This window comes from Callionymus lyra, chromosome 10, assembly GCF_982586985.1.
Source record: "Callionymus lyra chromosome 10, fCalLyr1.hap1.1, whole genome shotgun sequence".
Classification (NCBI taxonomy): domain Eukaryota; kingdom Metazoa; phylum Chordata; class Actinopteri; order Syngnathiformes; family Callionymidae; genus Callionymus; species Callionymus lyra.
Genome location: NC_141827.1, coordinates 26,766,376 through 26,791,776, shown reverse-complemented (window position 1 = coordinate 26,791,776; position 25,401 = coordinate 26,766,376). Strand labels below are relative to the sequence as shown.

Below are 25,401 nucleotides of genomic sequence, written 5' to 3'. Positions count from 1 at the left end.
CCAGGTCTGCACTAGAGCCTATAGGCTTTCACTTCACAATATAGCGTCACAATAGCGAACTAAGGGAGACCTACCTCTTTTATATGCATTCCCAGCTCTCTCAGCTAGTAAGGGGTCTCAAAGTCAACTGGGGGCGCATCAGAGGGACACCAGAGTCAAGTACTCAACACCACTATAAATACATCCTTGTTCCTACAGTGTCATAATATATTTAATCCATTTACTCAGTTTGCCAGAAAAAAAAAGTTGCTATCTCACTGGTAAACAGAAAGGTTTTGTAAATGATTCATGTTAATTCCTAGTGTGCTAGGGTCTCAGGGAGCTGGGGCACACAGACAGAAAACGTCTTAACACTAAATACACTTATTGAATTACTTGTGTTCTTTCGTAGACCACAGTGTTTATTTATTCATGATCTTGCCATTAACTTCACGTTTGGTTGCCGTTGGTTACCATCTGTCCATGTTATTCCAACCTGTGAGATAAACTGAACCTTCTCTAGGAATTGTTCTGAAATAATCATCAGTCATCCCTCTGTCTGCCGCCTTATCCAAATTATTAGTTTATGATTTTCTCTGCTGAGAAAAATATCTCGTAGTCCGGGTACTTCAGCAAAGTACTTCAGGGACTCCAGCTTCTAACCTGTCTCCACGAATTCATTTCAAACTGCAGCAAAGCAGCTCAGACAGGCACGGAAAAGCTGTGGTGGAAGAGCCTGAAAATACCACAAACAAACCCCGTGGACCAAACTGAGAGCACAAAACAAATGCTGCTCTTTTTTTGTGTGAGTGATATGAACCCTGAGCAAAGGGATTCTATCCTGGAATTCTGACTCAGGTGGAGAAAATCAGCAACTGATGCCATTCATTTGAATGATGACGAGAATAAACATGTGGAGCATGTTGTGGAAGATGACATGCAATAGACTTTAATGTAAAGTAGTGGCTTTAAATCGATGACTTTGAAGTCTTAGGAGAGTCTCATACCTTTCCATGTTTCCAAACAACTTTTAAACTAATCTTTACTCACTTTTTCAGCTTTATTTTTAGCTTTCACTCGTCCATTTTTATTGTGAAAATTAAACCTTATATTTTAAAATACTTGGTAAAAGTATGCCCCTTGGGCCACATGCAGGCCAGGAATGAGGTTAGCGACATAGTATTGTGCAGCAATTTCAAAGTATGTTGTCACTGGTTCTGCTTAAATTGCTATATATTTTCGTATATTATTTAAAAATGTCACGATTCTTTATCTTTTTTCTTCAATTTATTGAATTCGTATCTTCTCCTTTACATTGGTTTACTTAGTTTTATACAAGAACACAGAATTGTTCAAAATCATAAATACTTTAACTACAGTTAAACATTTTCAATTTAATTAAAACAATTTGTATTAAAAGTTCTAAAGCAAGTGATTGCTATTTTGTATTTTATTGTACATTTTTATCATTTTTTCTGCCATTTTTCCTCTCATTTCTAACCAGTAAAATCTAATCATTACGTTTTTATACATTTCTAAAAATGATTTGTTCTAAATACTCCCTCTACCAGAGAGTGTTTGTGATCAAGATCCAGACAAAGTTAAGACTGAGGCTTTTCCACATCAAGACCAAGAGGTAATGAGACTGAGACCCAGATCGTCTACTGTCCAGACCGAGACAAAGAGAAGACACTTTCAAGACTGTATGGATTTGAGACCAAGACAAGCACAAAACCATAGCTTGTAGCGACAAAGACAAGATAATCCAAGACCAGAGAGAGTGTCTAAAACAAGAATTAGACAGACTAAGTTAAGACCAATGCTTTTCCTGATCAAGACCAATACTGGGAAGAGACTGGGTGAAACGGAGATAACACGAGACCAAGACTTAGACCATAGACTGTCAAGACAAAGACAAGACCAAGACTGGATAGTTTTAAGACCAAGACAAGACCAAAACAAAAGATTGTAGAGACCAAGACAAATTGAAACACACAAGCAAGACCATAGAGAGTGTAGGCAGACTCACTTAAGAATGAGGCTTATCCAGACGAAGACTGGAAAAATAGACTGAGGAGACAAGACAGAAGACGACGAGATAAAGATGCTTCCATTGAGACCAAAACAAGATGAAGAAAGACAGAGTCCCGAGAAAGTCTTAAACAGATCGAGATCAAGAACGAGATCGGTCGAGAACCAGTGACTAAGACTTGAGAGTGTTGTGACCCAGTCAAGACTGAGACTTTTACAGATTGAGACCAAGACCGAGAGAGACCCCAACATAAACTTTTGTATGAGTTTCAATTCAATATTTACTTCAATTCAATATTGTTTATCTGATACCAGCGCCAAACACCGACTTTTAAGTTGGTACCATTCGCCTCCAACAACGTCTCCACCTGTATAAATGTATTAGAACCTCCAAGCTCCAGCAGTTAAGAAACTATTAACAAAGACGTATGGCCTCTCTCTTGACTCCAGACTTCAGATAACAATGTCAGCATTAATTAAAAACAAAAGTGATCGAGATTTACGCTCAGCGGTCCATCAATATGCAACAGGCACATCTGGAACACGTCCCTGGATAATTGATTTATTCTTTCTTAATGACATCATTAGAGCTCCTCCTAATTAGTCATACTTGGGTTTATTGGTGATGTTTAGCCTGGAGCGACCACGCGCCACAAAAGTATTGTTTCTCGTTGAAGAATACGCGATCACCGGTTTCATCAAGATGGGAAGACGAGGCCTCCGAGTCAAGGTGTTCAATATGGACTGTGTGTGTGTGTAGGTGTTTGGGTGTGTGTGTGTCCTTGCCCACATGTGTCTGTTGGCCGGGATAAAAAAAGTGCTGCAGGCTGCAAAGCAGCACAGTGAGCAGTAAACGGAGCTCTTCTCATCACATCCACGTTTCACGGAGCACAACTTCTTCACTCTCAATTTACACGACGACAGAAGTCCCCTCTCGAAACAAAGCTCGGCATCTGAAGAAAGAAACTGAGGTGTCAGTGCTCGTGCAAAGGCGATGAAAAATACCATTTCCATCTGCAGACGTTTTCATTATAGAAACTGACGTCCCCTGAAAACACTTGAAAGACAACAACAGTGTGGAAAAAGAAGAAGAGATCCCGTAAATGCAGAGAGCCTTGGATGACCTATTTATTTATTTTTTAAGTCTCTTGTGTTTTCCCCACTTCAGCACGCTCATCAGGAGTCTCTGATCTGTGTGAGCAGTCGACCGCGATGCAACCACTTTCCTTTGTAAAGCTTTAAATCAAAAAGATCTCTCCTTCCTGTCAGGTTTCTCTGGGCCCGAAGGCGGTTCAAGGGTCCCGAAGGGCAGTTTCAATGGCAGTTTTTTATAGTCCTAGTCTTGTTACAAATGTGCAGACAAGACATGGTAAAAAAAATAATAATTGTGGCCACGAAAATAGCCTATTCTACAGTTGTGATAAAATACAATTCAATACAATACATTTTTAATAAAATAAAAATAAAGTCCCCCTGTTCTAGTCGAACAAGTCGTAGAAATACTAAGGTAGTACATTCTTCAGAATAAACCCTCTTGTGGTAATTATAGGAGGATATGTCAGGGTCAGTTTATTCTTCAAGGTTTAGTTATTCCTTAAAAAAATATATCAAAATAATGTTTCAATCCATCTATTTTAATTCATCCATAATTAAAATGATTTTTATTAATTTGTGGCCACAAATTTTTTTTTTTACCATGTCTTGATAATGCTTGAGTAGATTTTCATTGTTTATTTTTAAATGAACACAAACTTATAAACTAAACACATTAATAAGAATAAATTAATGGTTTCTTTTATTTTTATAATGTTCACTATCAAGTACAAAAATGTTGTGCTACGTTAAGAAATATATTAACAAACGAAAGAAAGAAATTATTTATTTGATTTTATTTTTTGAAACATTTCACCTTTCTCCGCTACTTGTGATGATGCTCATTACTTCCAAGGTAAAAAAAAATGTATTTTGAAGGTTTGGTCACCCCTTTAATAAAGAAAAAAAAACAAAAAAATAAAGAATAATAATATTTAATTAAAATATATTCAAAAAAATAAATAATATATAACACAAATATGAATAATATCCTTCCTCTATTCCATTTTTCTAATATAAATGTCAAGCATCATATGACGCAGCAGTTTATTATTTCGTCCAGTGAACTCACTCGGCTGCTTGAGCAACGCTGGATGCTAAAAGGCTCAGCGGGGTTCAGCATCACTGGCTGATGTTCGCCCCACACTCTCAAATTGATGTGGTTTGTAACATCAGACATCACTGTGCGATTCATCGCCTCCTCTTAAATGTTCCTTTTTCTTTGTGCCACAATCAAAACTTTTACCAGAATCCATTTAAAACAACAAAAAAACTCTCTCTTTTCCTCCACAGATCCCTCAGGTCAGCTACGCATCCACTGCCCCAGAACTCAGCGACAACACTCGCTACGACTTCTTCTCCCGAGTGGTTCCCCCAGACACGTACCAGGCTCAGGCCATGGTGGACATCGTCAAGGCCATGAGGTGGAATTACGTCTCGACCGTGGCGTCCGAGGGGAACTACGGAGAAAGTGGCGTCGAGGCTTTTATTCAGAAGTCCCGGGAGGACGGTGAGTGAGCTCGAGCTCGTGATTCAACTCAAACATAATTAAGACAAAGCTTTTAACGTAAAAAATTCGATATTTCATCCAGACAAAGATGGAATCTCAAAACGTTTGCGTGGTGCTACTTTAGAGTTGTAAACAAAAGACAAAGGAAAAAAGAAGCTCAATTTAAGAGGATTTTGAGCAGCTGTTGACTTTGACAATCCGTTTTCTCGTGACAGCACATCTGCACTTTATTTTGCAAAATATATCAACAAAAAAAAAATCATGTCAATTTGTGACTAAAAAAAGTTGCGCTATTCAGAATATTCACTTGTTTCTTTTTGTATATGTTACTTATTTTGCTTTTTCTTATCCGGCATATGTGTCAACCTCATGTGTCGGCACTTTTTTTTTGAGGCCTGCAGGATGGTTTCATGAAAATAAATGCAGATTAATGTTAATGTTATATGTCAACCTTTAATAATAATAATAATAATAATATTTAAATATGCCAGTGTTTAAGATAAGATCAGGAACACATTAATCTTGATATCAGCAATTGTACAGGTTTTTAACAATGGCTAAACTGAGGTATAAGGATTTGATGGGAATTTTAAATAAAAAAAAAAAAAGTGTTCCACCCAATGACCAAGATTGCTCAAAGATGTTGGCCCCTCGTTTGATCCAGTTTGATGCCGCTGCTCTAAGGTGACATATTTAGTTTAATTCACAAGAACAAATGTGTGAATGATAAGATAATGTCATATAAAATATATATACGTACCATACAATGCATAAATACTGCAGAACTCTGTGACACAACCTTTAAACGTCACTACATCTGGGTCACTTGTGCGCTTCTTTCTTTCCACCTGACTTCTTCAATCCTTACAAGTTAAGATCCTGACCGGCTTATTTTAGGAATATTTAAGGAGCATTTGATTGTCTAAAAAAACTTGACACCTCTTGAAGTTCTTTTTTTTTTAATAATTCACTCAAAATCTTTGGCATCTTTGCTCCTCTGATGATGAATAAAGATGCATGTGAATTATAGCGACATAGTTGAGGCCAGTGTGGTGACGCTGAAAAAAAAAAAATACCTTTGACTCACTACAAGACCATTAATAAACATCTTTTCCTGCTGTGTCTCAGCGTGTTTGTACTGAAAAGTAGAATAAAACTCTGAGTCATTAAAACGTCTCTGCATGTGAGTTACAAAGACGCACAACACTGAATAATCTGCAAATGACGTTAAGTGCTAGTTATTCACATCTTGGTCAAATTTAGAGATTTTTATCTGTAAATATTTCTTCTTAAAAAATAAATCCAAACACAGATAAGATTCCTCTGCACATCCTCTGTGTTAAAAGTTACATGGGCATCTCAGCACAATACAACAATTAGTATAAAAAAGAGGCTCAAAGATTTCTAAAAAATATATGAGGGCACACAGTGATTAAATGCAATCACAGCAGAGTGTGTGTGGTTATGGTAGACCATAGGAAAACATTTTTCAGTGGTATTTTCATACTGATGATACAATAGAGGTCCTACATCTATTTAAGAGACACTTAAATGAACACAGTAGTTGTACTTTAACAAAAAAGATACTCCCAACACTGATGATGTGGTAAAAATAATAAAATAAAAAGAAACATGCTGAGTTACATTAAAACCAATTCAATCTCTCTTGAAATGACAAAGATGTGGACGTACTGTGTCTACTCCAGATACTGTGAGTGGAAATCTGCCAGGCCTAATGGCCCGGGATTCAAGACTCAACAAAACACTAAGGAGGAAGTGTACCCCACCACGAATGAGAGTCTCCACACTTTCACCAGCCTGAGAGCATCATTTGAGGAGAGAAGTGTGTGGGTTCTAGACAGTCCCGCTCATTAACGGACATACAATGGGCTGGATCCATATGTGCCAGGAACCACAGGGACACTCATGAAGTTAGTGACTTGAAGTTTTTGGATGTCTTGGCTCAAAAATAATGTCCAAAGATGAGCCACAGAGAACCAGGATCATGTTCTTAATTGTGCTAGTTTTTGTTCAGTGATTGAGGCTCACAATTAGTGTTTGTTATGCCTCATATATCAGGGCCAGATTAAATGATGCATGAAATTGTCAAGGCTAAACAATCTCCAGAACATCCCACAGACTAAAGTCTTCTTATTAAGAGGTTGTGCTTATAAAGTAAAATATATGACACAAAATTTGAAATAAACACAGCCACCAAAACATTGCATATTTAGTCAATTATATCTTTCCAGATGGAATAAATGAAACTTTACAGAAACAATAATGACTGGTGTGAAAGATTTTTTAACTAAAAATTGTTCTTTATATAATTTATTATTAATGGGTTAGTGAGGCCTCATGAAACAGATGATGAGGTATCATGATACAGTGTATTCATTTTGAAAGACCACTAGATGTCACTCTTAGTTTAACATTATGCCACGTTTCAAAAAATTAGTAGATCAAATAGAAACATTATAAAGAACAGAGTGACATCTAGTGGTCTTTTAAAATGAAGGCACTGTATCATGAGACCCCATCCGCTGTTTCATGAAGCCTCTGGAAAAAAAAAATGTTCTTTGTCAATGAAAGAAACATTTTGCAGAGTTTTCAATCAAGACTATTTTATTTAATTTACAAAACTTTGAATGAAGTCAGTTTCCTACCTAGTTTTTCTACCTAACTTTAACTAGTCGAAATCGTTGGAAAGTATTTTTTGTCCAACAGTCCAGGGGCTTCATGTACTAAGGGGTTTAAGCACAAAAAACGTGCTTAGCCACCTTTTACGTCAAAGTCCATATGTATCAATACTAAAAAGAGTGGTAAAAAGTACATTATTCACGCAAGGTCTGTATGTTCTCATTCACCAAATTGATGATCAGCATTTATTAAGACAATATTGATAATTTTATACTGAATATTTTAATCCGCTATTTTACATTATTCAGAAAAAATTTAAAGGATTTATGAGCTTGTTTTTGTAATATCACAAAGAAAATGATTTGCGTCTGATGCTTCAAGTCAACAAAAGTCATGTAGATTTTTGTGAAACAACGTTTAATCAAAGTGAAGCTGCACAATTGAAGCAGCTGAAGCTGTGATCACGATATCGGAGCGATCTCTTTGAAAAACACACCAATATAAACAGTTTTATTCTTGTTAAACTAATTTGGAGACGTTTCAAATAAGCCCCTTATCGTCTGTCAATAACGTATTCGCGTTAATAACTGTGTATATAAAATATAAACATTTACACCGGAGCTCGTCTGCACTATTTAAATGTAAGTATGTGATCCATGTCAGAAATGTTTAAATGAACGAATATAAACCTGTTACTTTCATGTTTTCATTTGTTTGTTCTGATCGAAGAGAGAAAAATCACGGACTCTGCTTCATTTAATATGATTTAAATATTTAAATGAGGGCGTTGAAAGGGACGAAAAAATCTGCGATTAATTCTTCGTTGATTGGGATGTATGAAGTAAAAGTGCCTAAATTTGTGTCGTGCACAGATTCATACATCCATATATTTTTGTGCTGCGTCATCTTCTGGATTTCAGTTTCCGTACATATTTAGTAGAAGATCTACGAACTTCTTAGTACATGAGGCTTAGACACATATGCATAGACGCCGCATCAACTGCTGCCCCCACTAGAGCGGTGTGTATACAGGGCGGCCATCTTGGTAAAGATTCCACTCGCTCCTACAGTGCATTAAGTCTATAGAGGAATGATGTGTTTACACTATAAAAGTGATCATAAATCGCTCTTTTGTCAAGTTATTTTCACAGGGTTTTTTTTTGAAACCTCAGACCAGATAGACAGACATTATTAGAAGGAATACTTCACTATATATAAAAAAACATTTTGTGATAGATAGAAACAAAAATGCTGAGGATAATGTCACAATATAACATGATGTTTTAAAATGAAATATTCTATTGAGAAAACGTGGGATAAAACAATGATTAGGATCAGTGCAATGTAATAAGAAGTGTAGTGTACAAATGACAGGTGATTGACGATACTACCTCAGTAATATATTTTAAAATATAACCCTCTTAGAAATTAAACTAATTTGACAGAAGTTACCCCTTCTGATGCAACTGGACTTGAATAGATTTACAAGAGCAATTTATTACAAAAGAGCTAACCATTAATAAATATCAATAATTTAATAACAACCTGCACATACTATGTTATCCCTTAATTACAATTTACCAGTGAAAAGTAATCCCACGAGATTTTGTTCGTATATTCCGCTCATTAGATCATCCATAAGCAGCACAGAAGTCTGGCTTCTTCTGATAGTTGCTCCCTGCTGACGAAATTAGTATTAAAACCAGCAATTTTTAAAAAATATCCAAGGACCCTGTATCATAGCTACATGTATGATGATTTGAAAGGACCAAACCGTTCGAAAAACGGTCCAGAATTCAGCGGATAATTGTATTTTCTGAATGAGAAGTACCTCTTTTCCATGCAGCTCATACTGCCTCTGATGAGACTGTACCAAGATGGCGGCGCTTTATACACATCCGTCAGCAGTCGATGAGGTGTCTAATATATATATATATATATATATACTGTATGTCTATGACATGAGGCCCCTGGTGAACTATGAAAATGAAATCCCGGCCCACAAATGGATCCTAGCCCAGCTTTAGAAGGAAGTCACATATGGTCAAATAAAAACAGTTAGGTGATTTTCCCCCTAAACTATTAGCGAGTGCCATCCCAATGATAAACTCGAGTCCACAGCTGAGCAAACGCAACAGTGAAAGTGATTAACAGTACAACAGTGCAATTCCAAAACCACTTAAACCCCCAAATTACTCTCAGGTGTCCCAGACAACAAGCAGGCATCGCCGGAAAGTTTCGTGGAACAACTTCCTGGATTCTCTCCAACGCACCAAACCTGTAATTACTCTGCTGGAGGAGATTCCAAGGAGTTTCATTTTAATTAATAGGACGAGGCATTAAAGTGTCATGGTCGCGTCTTCATCTTGAACTGTGGCTGGACGGAGAGACCAAACTTGGCTGCCGCTGCTCATCAGTCACCGCGAATCGTTAATCGCCGCGGCTCAAGCCAGAAGAGGAATGCGAAATAAAAGACTGTGTGATACATGTTCGGAATTTAGTCCCGGCTTTAACTTTAGGAAATTACTTTTAATGTCCGCAGAGGAGACAAAGTCCTTGTGTGTAGTTGTGAGTCCCTCGGGTGCACATTGACACCAATGACAATGTTAATATAGGAGCAGATGAAGAGAGGATTTAGACTGAATGTTGGTGAGAGATTAAGATATGGTTCTTAATATACTTATGAATGACAAGGCAAATATAAGTTATATTGTGCTGCACTCTTCTATCAACTCAAGGATAACAAGAACACAACTCAACAGTGTTTTCTTTGGCTTAATATTAAATACTCTCTTACGTGTGTGTTGAACTCAAGGCTTTATGTACGGAAGTATATCAATGCTCTCAGAATAATGAATAGTTGATTTAACAATTTAAATGTTGAGTTACAATTTTTTTTTCAATTGTTCATGTTAAGCATTCATTTTTTGTTTTTGTTTCTTTTACTATATTGAAGAGTTTAATAGCTTTTTATTTAATTATTTAATTCAAACATTCAACATTTTTCAATATTAATTTTTATTTTTTTAACAAGGAGTTTTCTATTTACAAACATGTTTTGAATTGAATTTAAAAGGCTACAACTATTTGGAAAAATGATTTATAAAATATATTTTTGAATTTTGCAAATTTAAATATCCAATATTAGATTGGTTGTGATTTTCTATTGCTTATTGTGTACGTTATCTTATTTCAAGTTCCGATGATGTGTTACACTGGCAATAAAAGTGGCTGATTCTGATTCTAAGATTTGTCAAGAAAAGATAATTTATTATGATACATTTTTACATTTTGGATTCAATTATTATTTTAAAAAAAAAGACAAATTCAACCTTTTAATGTTCACATGTTTTAACTAATTATATGGTCAAAAACAAAATTAATATTTCAAATATAACATGGAATACATTAGATTCAACTATTTTTTTTTTTTTTTTTTAAGTATGAAGTGCAAAATTTCAATAAAAATCTGCAAAGAGATAACAAGGTGCAAAAATAAAGAGCGTAGATCAAAGGAGAAAATCACAATGATCTTAAAAGGATACAGAGATTAACACAGAATAAGATCATAGAATGTGGTCTGTTGGAGACTTAGATATGATGATTTCTTGAAAGACGTCATGATAATTATTAACAAATAATCTGGAAATGAAGTCAAAAGGTGATGGTGAAGAAATGTATTGAAGACTATATAATGATATTTGGGGTGTGAGGTGATGAGCCTTCTTACTGTTGGTCTCGGCTACGATCTGTGGTCTTATCTCAAGTTCTATCTAGAGGAATAATCGTGGCCTCAAAGCCACATTCACTCTCATTATTTAATACATTCTCAATCTGGAATGATCTTGTTTTTGTCTTGGTCAAAAACTCTTCTTAAGGTCTCAGTTAAGGAGGTCTTGACTACAAGTCTAGAAGTGAAATCAGATGTAAATGAGAACCACATTTAATTCATACATATATACATATATATATATATGGCTAAATGAGTTCCTGACATAGACTATTAATAGAAAATGTGTATTTAAGACGACATCTGTGCTCAAAAGGAGTGATTGAGTTTGAAAATAAATGGTTCAGTTCGAGACAAAGGTCTATGTGGTTGTCACATTGGTATAGTGGTGACAGTAGGATGTCAACCCATGTGCACCAAAGAATGAGATCATTAAAAAAAAAGAGAAAACGAAGATAACCAGTGAGTCTCATTTCTGTATAGATATGAAACACCAACAAGCAAGGCTAATATTTAACAATTGTTTCTATTTGCAAACTTTTTTGGCAAGATTTAGGAAGTAAAAAGTTTTACCTGAAAAGTAAAGCAATCATCATTGCTGTCCATTATTCATTTGTCCTTTGAAAAATCAAATTGAATTGTTTTTATTTCTTTTTTTTAATAAAACATTATTATTTTATTTTGTTTCCGAAAAAGATATTTACGTTTTTATTTTTCCATGCAAGCCTTTTGTTTTCAATTCAGACTAATAATACATTCTTTTTTTTAATGGTTTTGGAATTATTATTATCATTCTTTTGATTCCGTGGCATTAAACAAATGTTGATAAATTAAAACGGATTTATTTTTAAATCAAACAACTCTCAGTCATTTGAAAAGAAAAGCAACAAAGCATAGTAACTTCTGATTGTGAACGATTTGTGGATAATATCAACCGCAATATCCAACAATAATTGACTTTTGTTTTGCTGCCGCTTTTACCGGGAGAGGACAATTTTATAGGAGACTGAGGCGGGGTGCAGCAGCAGAGAGTGCACTTACACTTGATTTAAGTTTTCTTCTGAAGCTCTTGGCCACTGCTATGATATAGACTCCTAATGAGGTGCAGGTTGTGCAGGAGACGCTGGATTCTTTAGGCCAGTGTGTGTGTGTGTGTGGGTGAAGGAAGACAAGTGGTGTATGATGAAGGAAAAAACTTAAGATTATCCACCTTATTTATGTCTGATTGACGAAGTAAGTTGCTCAGTGGAGATCAGGCATTCAGGAGGAAGATGGAAGCCGGTAAGAAGAGAATGCTTTTGAGCTGAAAGCATTTGATGTATTGTGTATTGATGTATTGTGGACTTTTCGTTTGATTAGAAGGTACGACTCATATATGGCCACATATTTAGAAAAAAAGACTGATTTCAAAGTGGATAAAAAATATAAAATTGAATTTGAAATGTTCTTTATGTTGCTTTATTTTAAAGTTATATGGGTTGAAATCTTTAACTGAAATTCTCTTCTTTTTTTAAAGGTTTCTTAAATGTAAAGCTCTTTTAATCATTAAATTTTCTTTGTAACAAGTGTTTATACTTGCAGAGGACACCCAACATTTTATTCATCAAGGTTAATGCAATTATTTTCCATAACAAATACATCTTACTATAAAACCAAAAGTCGAATGGTTTCCATGCAAAAAGAAGTTCCACATAAAAAAAATGTTTTGCTCATTTTCACTAGTTTAAAGAATTATTTTGAATAGAATTATCTTGAGCAAAGCAAACATATTGACGTGTCAAAAGTCACAGTCTTACTTCTAAATCAGAGAAAATCAGATCGCCTTTCAAAATAAAACACATTTCAAACAGTAAAAGTTAATACAACTGAAATTAATGAAAAGGTTTTTGTTTATTTGCGGTCTTGTTACAAGCCCAATGGTTGGGATAGTCTGACAAAATATCTCATGCATGTCCAAGGGAAGTAAATATTTAGTTCTTTCATGCTTTGAATAAGTTATTTCCCCTTAAAATGTACTTTGGACGAAAACATTTGTGGTTCAGAACTTTAAAATGTCTCCACAGCAGCCACCATGACAAAAGTAACAATTCCAACAGTACCCACATTAAACACAACAACACAAACTGCATTTCTGAATATCACAACCACGACACAAAACCTATATAACATCCGAACCAGCACCTAATAATGTGATTTGAATGCAATTATATTGTCCTACGTTTGAGGCCCATTTACAAAAGACTGTCGGTCACTTCTTCTTAGCAACCATAAAACAATACGATATGAACAACAGGAATCAGAACCATGATGTGTTTTTGTTGCACTAAGTGGGCAACACATTCAATGGTTCCAGAACGTAACCAAAATTTCATTCTCCATTGAAAAGCTGTTTGGCAAAAAAAAAAACGGCAACGGCAGCACAAACCTACACGAGAGAGAGTGTTGACTTGAGAGAAACAATTCAACGTAAGTAAAAGAAAAACTGTTAAGACTAAGTTTTCAACCACAGAGTCGACCACAACGTCTGCAACATCTCATGAGCAAACAGGGAATTCTAACAGTCGCAATGATTTAACCACAAACCTCGATCGCAGCAAAAAAGTTGCACCTTAAACAAGCAGCTTCAGACGATAACTACAGTAACGGAGTGATTCTCTGCTGACACATGTAGTAAGATTCACTGGTCATGCTTTAGTAGTTTAGTAGTAGGGTTCAAATGTATGAGTTGGTGCTTTGCATGGTTTCTCAGTGGATGTGGTCTGGTCTTACACCTGGCGAGTCAAACATAACAAGCGATATTTTTTCCTCAGTAAATACTGTGTTTACAAGATGAATTCTATTTGTGTAAATCTGTAGTGACAGTGTTACATTGATTTTGTTTCGAGTCCAGCCTGAAGGAGACTTGGAAATGTCTGGTATTATGTTCGTGTGGACCCAAAACAAACATTTAGAGAAGAGGGAGAAATACTGTTTCCCTACTCCCTACTGGAGTAAAAGAAAAAAAAAAACCTGAATCAGAAACTGGATATTTTGCTTTATGATTACAGGGAGTTCTATATGTCAAAACTGTCTGAGAATCCAAGCAGGCATTGCAGAAATAAAAGATTTCTGAAGCCTATTTTTTCTTCATTACATTGTTATTTTTTTATTGATACCTTTTTGGAGACAATATGGAGACAAAAAATGTACAAGCCACACACAGCTGCTCTATTATTGTAACATGAGATATTAACACAAGACGATGATACACAAAACCTTTTTTCTTTTTAACTCTTCTTTAAAACAAACACTTTTTGGAACACGGCAGTGACACATCTTAACACACTTTTATTTGTGCATGCTTTTCCTTGATTTTATGAGACTCTTGTGTTTGTCTCTTTGTTGTCATGATCTTTTAAGTATTTATTTTATTGGGTATCTTTTTATTGTGTAAGCGCTTTGTGACCCTGGTCTGGAAAAGCGTTTCTCCTATTCTGACCTGTCACACCTAACAAATAAACCACAACAATCCATTAACCCCATTGTTTAAAGAATGTAAAATATATTGATAAACTATAGTAATGCAATTTTGTCTTAATCTACTGCTCTTTTGACCCAACTGAGCCCCAAAGGCTGAACAGCTTAGTCAATTGTTTGCTAGAAATCAAACAATGGCTGAGTGAAAACACTTTACAGCTTAATGTGGACAAAACTGAAACTCTGGTGATTGCTCCTGATGATACGATTCCAGGGTTGAGTCAGTACTTGGGTGACTTAGGTCAGTCTGTCAAACTGAGCCTGAGAAACCTGGGTGTTGTATTTGATAAAGACATGTCTCTTGTTCAACACTGTAGAAAACTGACCAGAAACTGTTTCCTTCAACTGAGAAAAATCTCTAAACTTAGGAAAATGCTGTCACAACATGATCTGGAGCTTGTAATCCATGCGTTTGTTTCTTCTCGTCTGGACTATTGTAACAGTTTGTTTTCATGTCTTAACAAGAAGGAGCTGTCTCGCCTGCAGTTGATTCAGAACTCTGCAGCGAGAATTCTGACCCGCTCTAGAAGAAGAACTCACATTTCTCCGGTCCTTAAAACTCTTCACTGGCTTCCAGTTTCTTTCAGGATCAACTTTAAAATTCTGGTTCTTACTTTCAGAGCTATTCATGGTCAGGCTCCTCCTTACATCACTGATCTGATCCAGCCTTACACCCCAGCTCGGTCTCTGAGGTCTGTGGATCAGAATCTACTTATGGTTCCACGCACACGGCTCAGGACCAGAGGAGAGAAATCTTTTCAGGCTGTTGCTCCTAAGCTTTGGAACAATCTTCCTCTCTCTTTGCGCTTGATGGAGTCTACTGACTCCTTTAAGAAACATCTTAAGACGTTTCTATTTGTTCAGGCTTTTCCTTGAATTTCTCGAACTCCTGTGTTGTTCTCGGTGTTGTCTTGATCTTTGAAGTATGTACTGTTTTGAGTATTGTTTTGATTGTTAAAGCGCTTTGTGACCCTGGTCTCGAAAAGCGCTATATAAATATATATTACTTACTTACTTACTTACTTATTTAGGAAAGTTTTAGACTAAAAAAGATAATTCAATTGTGGCTCAAATATTAAGGAAGTATATATTATATTAGTATTAATAAGAAGTAACTGCCTTTTAAAAGTTTTCCTCCAACATTTTTGGCCTTCTTTTAACTCCTGCGTCATTTATCTGTTACAATCGGCCTAAAAATGACGCTAACACCCTTAAAAGTCTATGCAAAGAAAAAAAAAAATTTAGTTAATGACATGGACTTTGCATTTTTATTTATTTTTTACTTGTTTTTGTCTCTGGGGCAACACCTGGTACTTCAGCTAAATATAATGGTTTTATTTTAACACATTCCTGTTGAAACTGGAATCTTATTTAGACTTTTGTTATCCTTCCTAGGTTGAATCTGAATATGAATTGTGTAATAATACAGAAATCATGTTATTCCGTAGCCATTAATAACTTTTATTTCTAGTTTGTTGTAATTTGTCCGTTGAACTTTTAAAAATGACTAAAACTAGTTAAAATAGTCAATTAAAAACAGTCAAGTTATGTAGACTTTTCCATCTGCAAGTCATCAATGTTTGTAGAGCTTTAACTTGACCTTTTAGCATTTATTTTATTGAGTATTGTTTTGATTGTTTAGTCGCTTTGTGACCCTGGTCTGGAAAAGTGCTGTATAAATATAAATTACTTTCTAACTTACTTACTAAACGTCCCGTTTCTCCTCAAATTTCTAGTTGAGTTCATTTGGTGTAAAGTGATGATTGTGACTTTTGGCCAAAATAACCATATTTCTCCATTTGCAATAAAAGAAGACGCAACATTTGTGACTTAATTTACACACATGTATTAAAAGGAGAGAATCAGGGCCAGCAGCTTTCCGAGGTGACAATGATGAACAAAGTAACAGGTGGAAAAGACAAGAAGAAGTGATGAAAAGGTACTATTAGCTAAACAGGACCAGGCTGCCACCAATCGCCTCTCCTTCTGGAAACTCATAGGAAAATACGGCATCATGACTCACCCTCTTTAGCATGATCACGATCTTAAGAAAGACCCTGTAATGTGAACATAAGTGCACATAGTTGTTTACCAACAGCTGGTGACACAACATTCCTCGCCTACATTGAAAAGAGAATTCAGAAGGAGCAGTTTGCCAGCTGTGCAGACGACAGATGCCGCTAAGAATGAGTCACGGATCTTACTTATTCGATCTGACTGGAATTATTTTCCGAACCAAAAGAAGGACGTGCACTTCAGATGAATGAAGGAGTTGCTTGACATTCATTTGAATGTTTGTGTCTTTATGAGGAAATAAATTGCTGCCGAGTTAGACGGAGAAGAGGCTCAATCAAGATTCTGATCGCAGTAATGTTCGGGCATTTATTTCTCATTGATGTAAACAAGAGACTGAAGAGAATGAATGTGTTTTTTTCAAATAAGTTGGTAGTCAGTGACAGCAAAAGTGCTTTTGTTTTACAGGTTTATCTCTTGTTTTATGTTCAAGTCTTATTGTTAAACTGACTTTCAGAGTCCTATTAATAATGTTGTAATTTTTTTTTTAATTAATCAAAAAAACTTGAAAAAAATCAACCTTCAAAGTTGATGAGTCATCGTTCAATTCTGTTATTTTCATTCAGAAAATGACTTAGCGAGTTTACCATGACCTATAAAATCATAGCATGATGTTGCATGAATTAAGTTGTGTAGGTTCATGACAAATTATATTAATGTCCCAGTATCGTTGAGTGGTCATAGCAAGTAAACACAAGTCAAATAAAAGTTTGTTTATTTTAGAGATTTGATTACATGCTGTGGTTTATGAAGAAACTTTACTTTTCAGCAGCAGTTGTTTAAGGCCATACAAGTGAATGACAATTATTTGAATACTATCCTAAACCTACATAGACCTTTAGAAAAAAAAAAAAAAAATTTGCTTATTTGCTCCTTTTCTGGTTGTTAACATTTGTAACAGCTTGTAACTTTATTAGATAAATATATGAGACAACTTTACGAGTTATTTTGCAGAAAAACTGACAAACGCCAACAGAAATATAAGCCGATCAGCAAGGGTTACTAGAACAGCCCGCCACAAAACATCTTAATTCCATCCAATATTATTGACATTCTTTTGTATTTTGAAATATTCTTCATAGTCAAATGTGAATGAGCTCAATGGCATAGCAGGCAGTGTTCTGGAACTTGTTGAACAACCCATGACAACAACTTATTGTCAATCGTCATAAATCAATTAATTTATTTTCTTGGGGCTGGTGATAATCTTCATACTTCATATATTTATTTTAGCACATGAACATTTAAATTCAATATCTGCGTTGATGCCGAAAGTACGTTCCAGGTGATGAGATTTTGTCCAAAAATACACCCACCTTTGTATTCACCAGGGGAGAATCTGGAGTCTGATTTAAAGCCAAATGGAATCTGTCAAAATGGATAATTGTTCTGGGTCATCTTCTTTTAGTCACCCTTCACAGATGCTCGCCTGAGCGTGAGATGTGGCCACATCCCCCCCGATGTAAGAATGACAGTTATAAAGCACCGGTCAGACCAATCATGTTCGGAGTAAATGGTTCTTCCTTATGTCAGCGACGACCACGTTTTTCTTAAAAAAAGAGCAAGAGTCAAGATGAGAGGAGGCAAAGTTGTTTGAGTGTTACAACGCTCGACAAAGTGGTCGCTCCGGATGACCTCCAAGCTTTATGCAGATCAATAACATAGTCAGGACTTATTTTTCAGCTCAGAGAATCAACACAGCTTGTTTCTCTCTGCCGCAACGATCCAATAATGCGGATGTAACTTGTACAATGGAAGTCAGTGTGGCTGCTCTGTTTGAGCACATCAAATATTAGCTTTGGCTTCTACAGTGCATGCATCATCTTGTCCTTGTCTTCCAGTTTAGAGGTGAGACTTTAAACCGACACCTCCATCTTTAACCACATTTCCATCTCAAACGACTCAGTCAACGGAGGATAATTAGTCTGTAAAGTAGCTTCAGAAGTTCTCTACGCAGATCTATAGCAAAGAACCCATGAGGAAACAAAGTCAGTACCTTGAGGATGACATTGAAGGTATTTTAAAGGGTAACTTATTTGCACCTGGACAGGGTTTTGTGGTGGGCTGGGTGACCTGCAGATTATTTTGGGAGCACGGAACACAAAGTATTTCTCCAGACGATAAGATGGGATGTTTTATTCCTTTCATTTTAGAGCCTGCGATTCTTCCGGGGACGCAAACTTACCAAAGTGAAGAACTTTAAATGGTCACCCAGGGTCTAATTCAGGGTCTCCTGCCAGTCACTACTTCAGGATTTATGAATCATGTGTTTTGAGCCTCCAAAAAAAAATAGGCCGAAGGAAAAAAAGTGCAGAGATGCTGATAATTTATCAAGTAACCTCACTGGATGCCATTAATCAGCCTAATAGCAAACCATGTCGATTAAGAGGCCATAAAGAACACACTACACATCATCTGATTTGCGAAACAGACAAACGAAGGAGCTTCAATCCCTATTTAATGAGCAGATTTGAAGCATTTTCTGCAAAGCTGCCGTCAAATAAGTCAATATAGTGATTTAAATCAGACACAGTATAATCATTGAGCAGCCATCAAAGACTTTTGTCTTAAAAAGGTGTGAGCTTAGCTGCATATTTTACTTCTAGATGTTACAGTAACGAGCCCATAGAGCAAGAAGAAGCTGCTTGTATGTGTTATTATTATTTTTTTTTATCTTGTAACTCTTTTGGCTCAATTGGTAGAACTTAAAGCCAAAACATGAACAAAAATCAGCTTCAAATGCTGCTGCAGCTTCTCATCCTCAGTCATTGCCAGGGAGAGCAGGATTGCATTGCTACTTTAGCTGCGGATGACGTAAGGACTAATTGCTAATTGTATGTTTAATTGCAACACAAAAATGGACAAAAGCAATGAATATTTTCATGTTAATTAAATAAATAATCAAGCTTTTTTATTTTACACACACTTTATTGAAATATAAACTATAGAATAACTAAGATACAAAAAAATACAATATAATTTGAAAGCAATCCCACCCTGCCCAAAAATTGTGATTGCCCTTTTTTTTAATATAAAATAAATTATACGGTGCTCGAATCGGTAAATTGAAATGTATCGATACATGTCAACAACCCTAGTAGCTGCAATGTTGTGTCCTCTCTTTGAAGATGTTTGTACAAAAAAAATGTTGAAGATGTTGAAACAAGAACAATTTCCTGTAAAAAAAAAAAAGTTGGTGTTTGTGCTGAGCATTGTTGAAATAATTTTCCATTGTTATCATATGATGAGAAGGGTTTAATAAAATGAACGTGAACTCTTGCTCTCCAGCATCTAATCAGTTTATTAACTTCAGTAGAATCATCTTTAATAATGTTCAAACAATGATGTGAATGAGGAATAGAATATCATCCTTCTATATATGTATATTGGAATAGCATAATTATTCCTATGATATGAAGATAAAACAGGACTCGTACTTCAAAATTATCATAAATATAGTATATATTGTATATTAAACTTGAAATAGTCACCCTTTTAGACAGTAATTCATTCAAGCAAGCAGGTAAAATCTAGAAACTGTGTGAAGAAAAACACCCTTCACGAAGCAGCTGCCAAAGAAGATGGGAAGAGCCACGAAAAACAAATCTTGTTCATACCGTCCACATCTATGACTGAGTTATAGCCAAACTATTAGATAAACGTAGCCATAAATCATGACGTAAAGTAGACCCATAATCTGCGGCTGACATTTGAGGACATGTTCATTTTCAAAGTCATTGAGATTCATGGGGTACATCTCCACTAACAGCAAGCCTCTCCTGGACTCGGTCCAGAGGAAGAATGAACTCAGTGTGATGTTGAGAGAGGATGTGATGATTGGGTCTGGGAGATCAATCCACAACACCAGAGCAAATATCACAAGAGATATTTGGAACATCTGTATCATTGAGCGTCACTTCGGAGTCATACCATATGGCATTTCAAATCCACGACTCAAACGCTTATGTCGCCTGTCAGACTTTTATGTCTCTACTTATTATTTGACGTCGCACGATTGACCCCTAAGTGCTTCAAATACATCCTGGTGTAATTTGTTTAAACAATTATGTGTCATTGCTTAATTGGCCAAAACGAATGGTTGAATCACTCATCTGGGTCTCTCTCGCACACTCACTGACTTCCTGTCAGTGATTTAACGGCGATCTGTCTCCGTAATGTAGATCTATTATATAGACCAATTTTCTGAAGTGAGTACCTCCTCGTGAACCTTGATCTCTACGCTTGAACATCACTTAGGACAACGCAGAGCTCAAGATAATGTCATGAGTCATTTTCTTAAAGGGAAATGGGGAAAAAAAAAGTCCACCTCTCGACTTCAGATGCAAACAAACAGTGTTTGTTGAGCAAATTTCTATTCTTTAAATATAAAGATCTTGCAGCTCCAGTTACAGATGATTGGATTTAAGTGTGTGGGAGGTCATTGGAAATCGTTGCCTGATTTTTTTTTCATATAGGGAGACGGAAATATTGGCCAGCTTGGAGAGTCGGCTGATATAAGGTCGACCTGTGAGCAGCATATGAATAATTGCAGCTGTAATTCAATATGTAATAGAAGTGTGGATGTAGGAATTTTGCTTCTCACTGCTTGCCAGGGGACTGTTTGCATTTAGTCTTTAGGTTATATTGCTTTTTATTCACTGAAATATTAACATTTGAGCGTGATCTGACAGAAATACCAATTGTTAGTGTGAAACGTAAGCATTTATCAAAGGTTTTATTGGATCCAACATGTAACTCTTCAAAGTCGGCTTCAAACAAGATTCCAGCAACAGACGATGTTGACAGTGGACCAACAAATCCTTGTTGCCTTTTACAGAGGCGGACGAGGAGCAGATGTCATATGTCAGTTTAAGGTTCTTGGTTTTAAGTCACATTTGATCCACGGACCTTCCTTCGGGGATGCAGTTTACACTTACACTGGAGTTATACACTTTATTTGATTTACCTTTAATCACCTTTTTATCACATCACTACCGTCTAGTGGTCTCTGAAGATAATGACCCCGTTTCATGAAGCTTCATCAACACATCTTTTTATTAACTGAAATATTAACATTTGAGCGTGATCTGACAGAAATACCAATTGTTAGTGTGAAACGTAAGCATTTATCAAAGGTTTTATTGAAGTCCGTCTGATAGGAACGCATACAGATGGACTGAGAGAATCCTAAATGGAAGGACAGGGAAATATCATGGGATGTCCCCAAGGCAGTCGACGCCTGCAGCTGAATGAAAATAAGGTACGTTAGGATGAGTCATAATGATGTGCTGGCTTTGTTGAAGATTCCGCTTTGATAAAAGAAAAAATGATGTTGATAACAGAGTGATTTCCTTTATTGAAACTTGATCTTGACAGATACATGCACAGTATCATGGAGGAAGAATCATCAAGGTTGCCGTGACCGTGCAAACCTGCCTTATCCAGGAATATTGAGACACATTTATTTCGCTCGTGGTCATAATAACTAGCGTTCCATAACTAGCTACATCAATGTAAACCTTAATTTGTCGCTACGGCCATCAGAGCTAGAATATTCAATCCAAAATCTGCATGTTTTTTACCGTAAATAAGAATTATACCCGTCAGTATCAGTATTGCAGGGCTGGATCCTTCACTCTTTTCAGAGACAGAAGGTTTGCTAATAACAGGCTAGGTCTGGTTCACAGGAGAGATCAATAAAAGCAGGCATCAGGGGGGCGTCCAAATCGTGAGGCTAAAGTCTAGATCAAATGACAAAAGTGAGATTACAAGACGAGTCAGAAGAGTGCCTGGAGAGAGACAACAACGTGCGATGAAATGATAACAAGACGGACTAAGACAAGTGGTAAGACAGTCCCTCATTTAAAACTGGACTTTCTTTACTTAAACTGGATTATTTCATGTTGAAATAAAAAAGGCAGTTTAGAAGTAGATGATCTTAACTATTGGGATGCTCAGGTTATAGTGGTCATACACAGTCTTTCTTTTACTACTATGCTGTCCTTGAAAGTCTCATCACAATGTTTGTGTGAGTTTTATTTTTTGAAACAAGAGAAAACAGAATTGCTCCTATATTGCTAACAATGCTACATTACAGTTGGCTAGAGTCAATAGTTTCCACAGAAAGAATTGAATTAAAAAACAATGAGACATACTTTGAGTTGGGAAGAACAACTTGGGGGGGAATTTAACAACAATAATATTGTGTTTGCACTGTAGCCATATGCATGGTTTCTAACTGTGATCTGATGTTATCTTTATATGTGTCAAACCAAACTAAGTACATATACCTAAAAGTGCAACTAATGTGTTGATTAAAGTGTGTCTTAAATAGATGTTGGACCTCTATTGAACTCATCAGTATTTGTTTGTTCGAAAAAAAATCTTTTCATTTAAATATTAGAAAATGATCTTAAGGCCCGCCCACTGAAAAATCTTTTGTTAGACTCTGACTGATGGTTTTGCAAACTCTGCATTAAGTTTCAATAAAAATGCCTTAAACATTTACAAGGACCTTGAAGGGTTGAGACAAAAGCCAAGACGTTGTGGGGGGGCTGCGATAGGTAGATCAGTGGTGGATTCGGAGCCGCCTGTAATGGAGGAATATTAGCATCAACCAACCACTGCGACACATGAGCAAGCAATCTCACCACGCAGTATGGTGAAATAACCTTGAGGGCAGGAGCCAAAATTGATTTTACAAGGAACGTAACAGTGCAGCTATACTTTGAGCAATATTTCCATATGGTAATAGGCTTCACAGCACGAGGCAAATAGGAATCGTATTGTCCCATTAGCCTTGATGAAATCAGGCTGAGGCGTGACTAAACATCTGAGATTTATTGCAGGAAATGAATAAAAGACACAAAGCTTTTGTGACATCTGCAACTTTACTTTTCTAGAGTACATACTGTAAGGATATTTGCTTTTAAATCTCACTCTCGCCATGATATGCACTGCATTCTCTATTGTGATTGGTCCAATGTGCTAAGCAAGAGTTGTATGATAAATGAGTTGATGACATCATCACTGCTGTAATGAGCGGTGAGTGGCAATTCAATTTCCTCAGGGGCCACATTATATGTTGTGAGGGTCAGTCAAGCCAAAAAACAGGAGTGAAGAACCAAAGTTAAATGGGAAACCGTGTAAAAACAATACGTAAGTAAGTAATAAGTAAAAAGTATTGAAAGAGTAATATAACAATATTAAATTAACTTTTATATTGAAATCAAATATTTTTAAACCTTTCATTTCATTTCATCAAAAAAAATAATTGCGCCGTTGTGTTGTGAAGGTGAACAAACTCCCTGGCTTCGGGTCACCTTGACCCTGAGATAACACAAGGGTTAACAAAGAACCTAAGAACGAGTAAATTTAATATTAAATTAGTAGTTAGCTGTCAGACAGATTTTTTACATGTTCTACTTTGAGCTTATGAGGGCCGCAGAAGTACAGTTAAAGGGCCACATACGCCACCACGCTGCACTTTGTTCATGTCTCATGAAGAGGTTAGAATGACGGAACAATGTAATATTTACTGACAACTAAAAAAAACTAAAAATCTTTACTACTTGGGTAAAGTTTCCTCACTAGGTGCTTTCACAAATTTGTATTTATGTATTTTTGCGTAATTTTTTTTTATAAACTTTTGTGTTGCAGGTTGACGCTGTAAAAGGTAACGTGTAATCTAACTTAGTTACTTTGAAAATGAATTTATTAGTAATGTAACTCAGTAACTTTTAAAGAAAGTAATCAGATTACTTTTTTAATAGTAATTAAAAACTGGTTACAATTGTCCAAAATATAACCCTAAAATCACATAATATGAAAAATGTTGCATAGTGCGACTTTAAATACAATAAATTAGCCGAAACCCTGAAAGTCTTTGAGAATGTCAGTGGGTAATTGAGTTTAGATAAGAGAAAAATGTGACATAGTTGTTGACCTACTGGGTAATACCTATGATGCACTTTGTGTGCTTGCTGGAAGAGTTGCTTGTGCTAAGTGCAGACAATTCGCTTCATTCGTACTGTGGCCTTTATATTTTGGTGTTAGTTGCAACTGTGAAATACACATCCAAAATTGGACTATCAAGACAGATGGGTACTTGTTCTCTCCATCCACTGGAAAGTAAAGCTATAGTTTGCTCAGACACTCACTCAAAGCTCCAAACATCAGTTTCTCTGCTTTATGGTTGTGACAATGTGTGGCCTCCCCACAGAACTCCTCTCAGACCTCTCGACAGCAGATTTGATTGAAGATCTTGAACTATCCGTCAACAGTTGTTCTCAGGTAGCAGTGGCGATAGCAAAGTCAGCGAGGTCATGTTTGATTGAATACTCATGTGGCCGGCAAAGAGAAAACAACTGACTGTACTTCTGTTTACATTTATAGTTACGGCCAATTCTGCTAAAATAATTGTCCTGAGGTGAGCTCATAGTGTGACTTGACATATATTGCATATTTATGTTTGACAGTAAAGGTTAAATATAAGAAAAACTAAAATCCTTCAACAACTTTCTAGAGACTCGTCAACACTCTCTAGATCTTCAGCGCTAAAAGTAAAAGCATGTATTTTGAGCTTCAACAAAGTCTCAGAAAATTGCTAAATATTTTTATAGAGTTATTTTAAAAGCAGCTTGGTGTCCTTGAAAGGACAATCTGATCTTAATAGGTATTATTTTTTCAAATTTCCTCTCAACAAGATTTTTGTCCTTAAAACAGCTGTTCTGAGTTTGCTTCTGCTGCTTAACCCTCGTATTATCTCAGGATCATGGTGACCCACAGGCCCCAAAACAAATGTGTTATGTGGCATCATACTACATTTGTT

At 36.0% G+C, this 25,401-nt stretch overlaps 1 protein-coding gene across 2 annotated transcripts in view; it reads left to right on the top strand.

The window, feature by feature from the left end:
- LOC148071275 (metabotropic glutamate receptor 4-like) overlaps nucleotides 1–25,401 on the top strand; it is a 232,898-nt gene that overhangs the window by 118,377 nt on the left and 89,120 nt on the right. For both annotated transcript variants that reach the window (XM_087800960.1, XM_087800961.1), the window contains exon 3: nucleotides 4,396–4,612. In XM_087800960.1, the coding sequence (XP_087657086.1) occupies nucleotides 4,396–4,612 (217 nt within the window). The remainder of the gene's footprint in view (nucleotides 1–4,395; nucleotides 4,613–25,401) is intronic.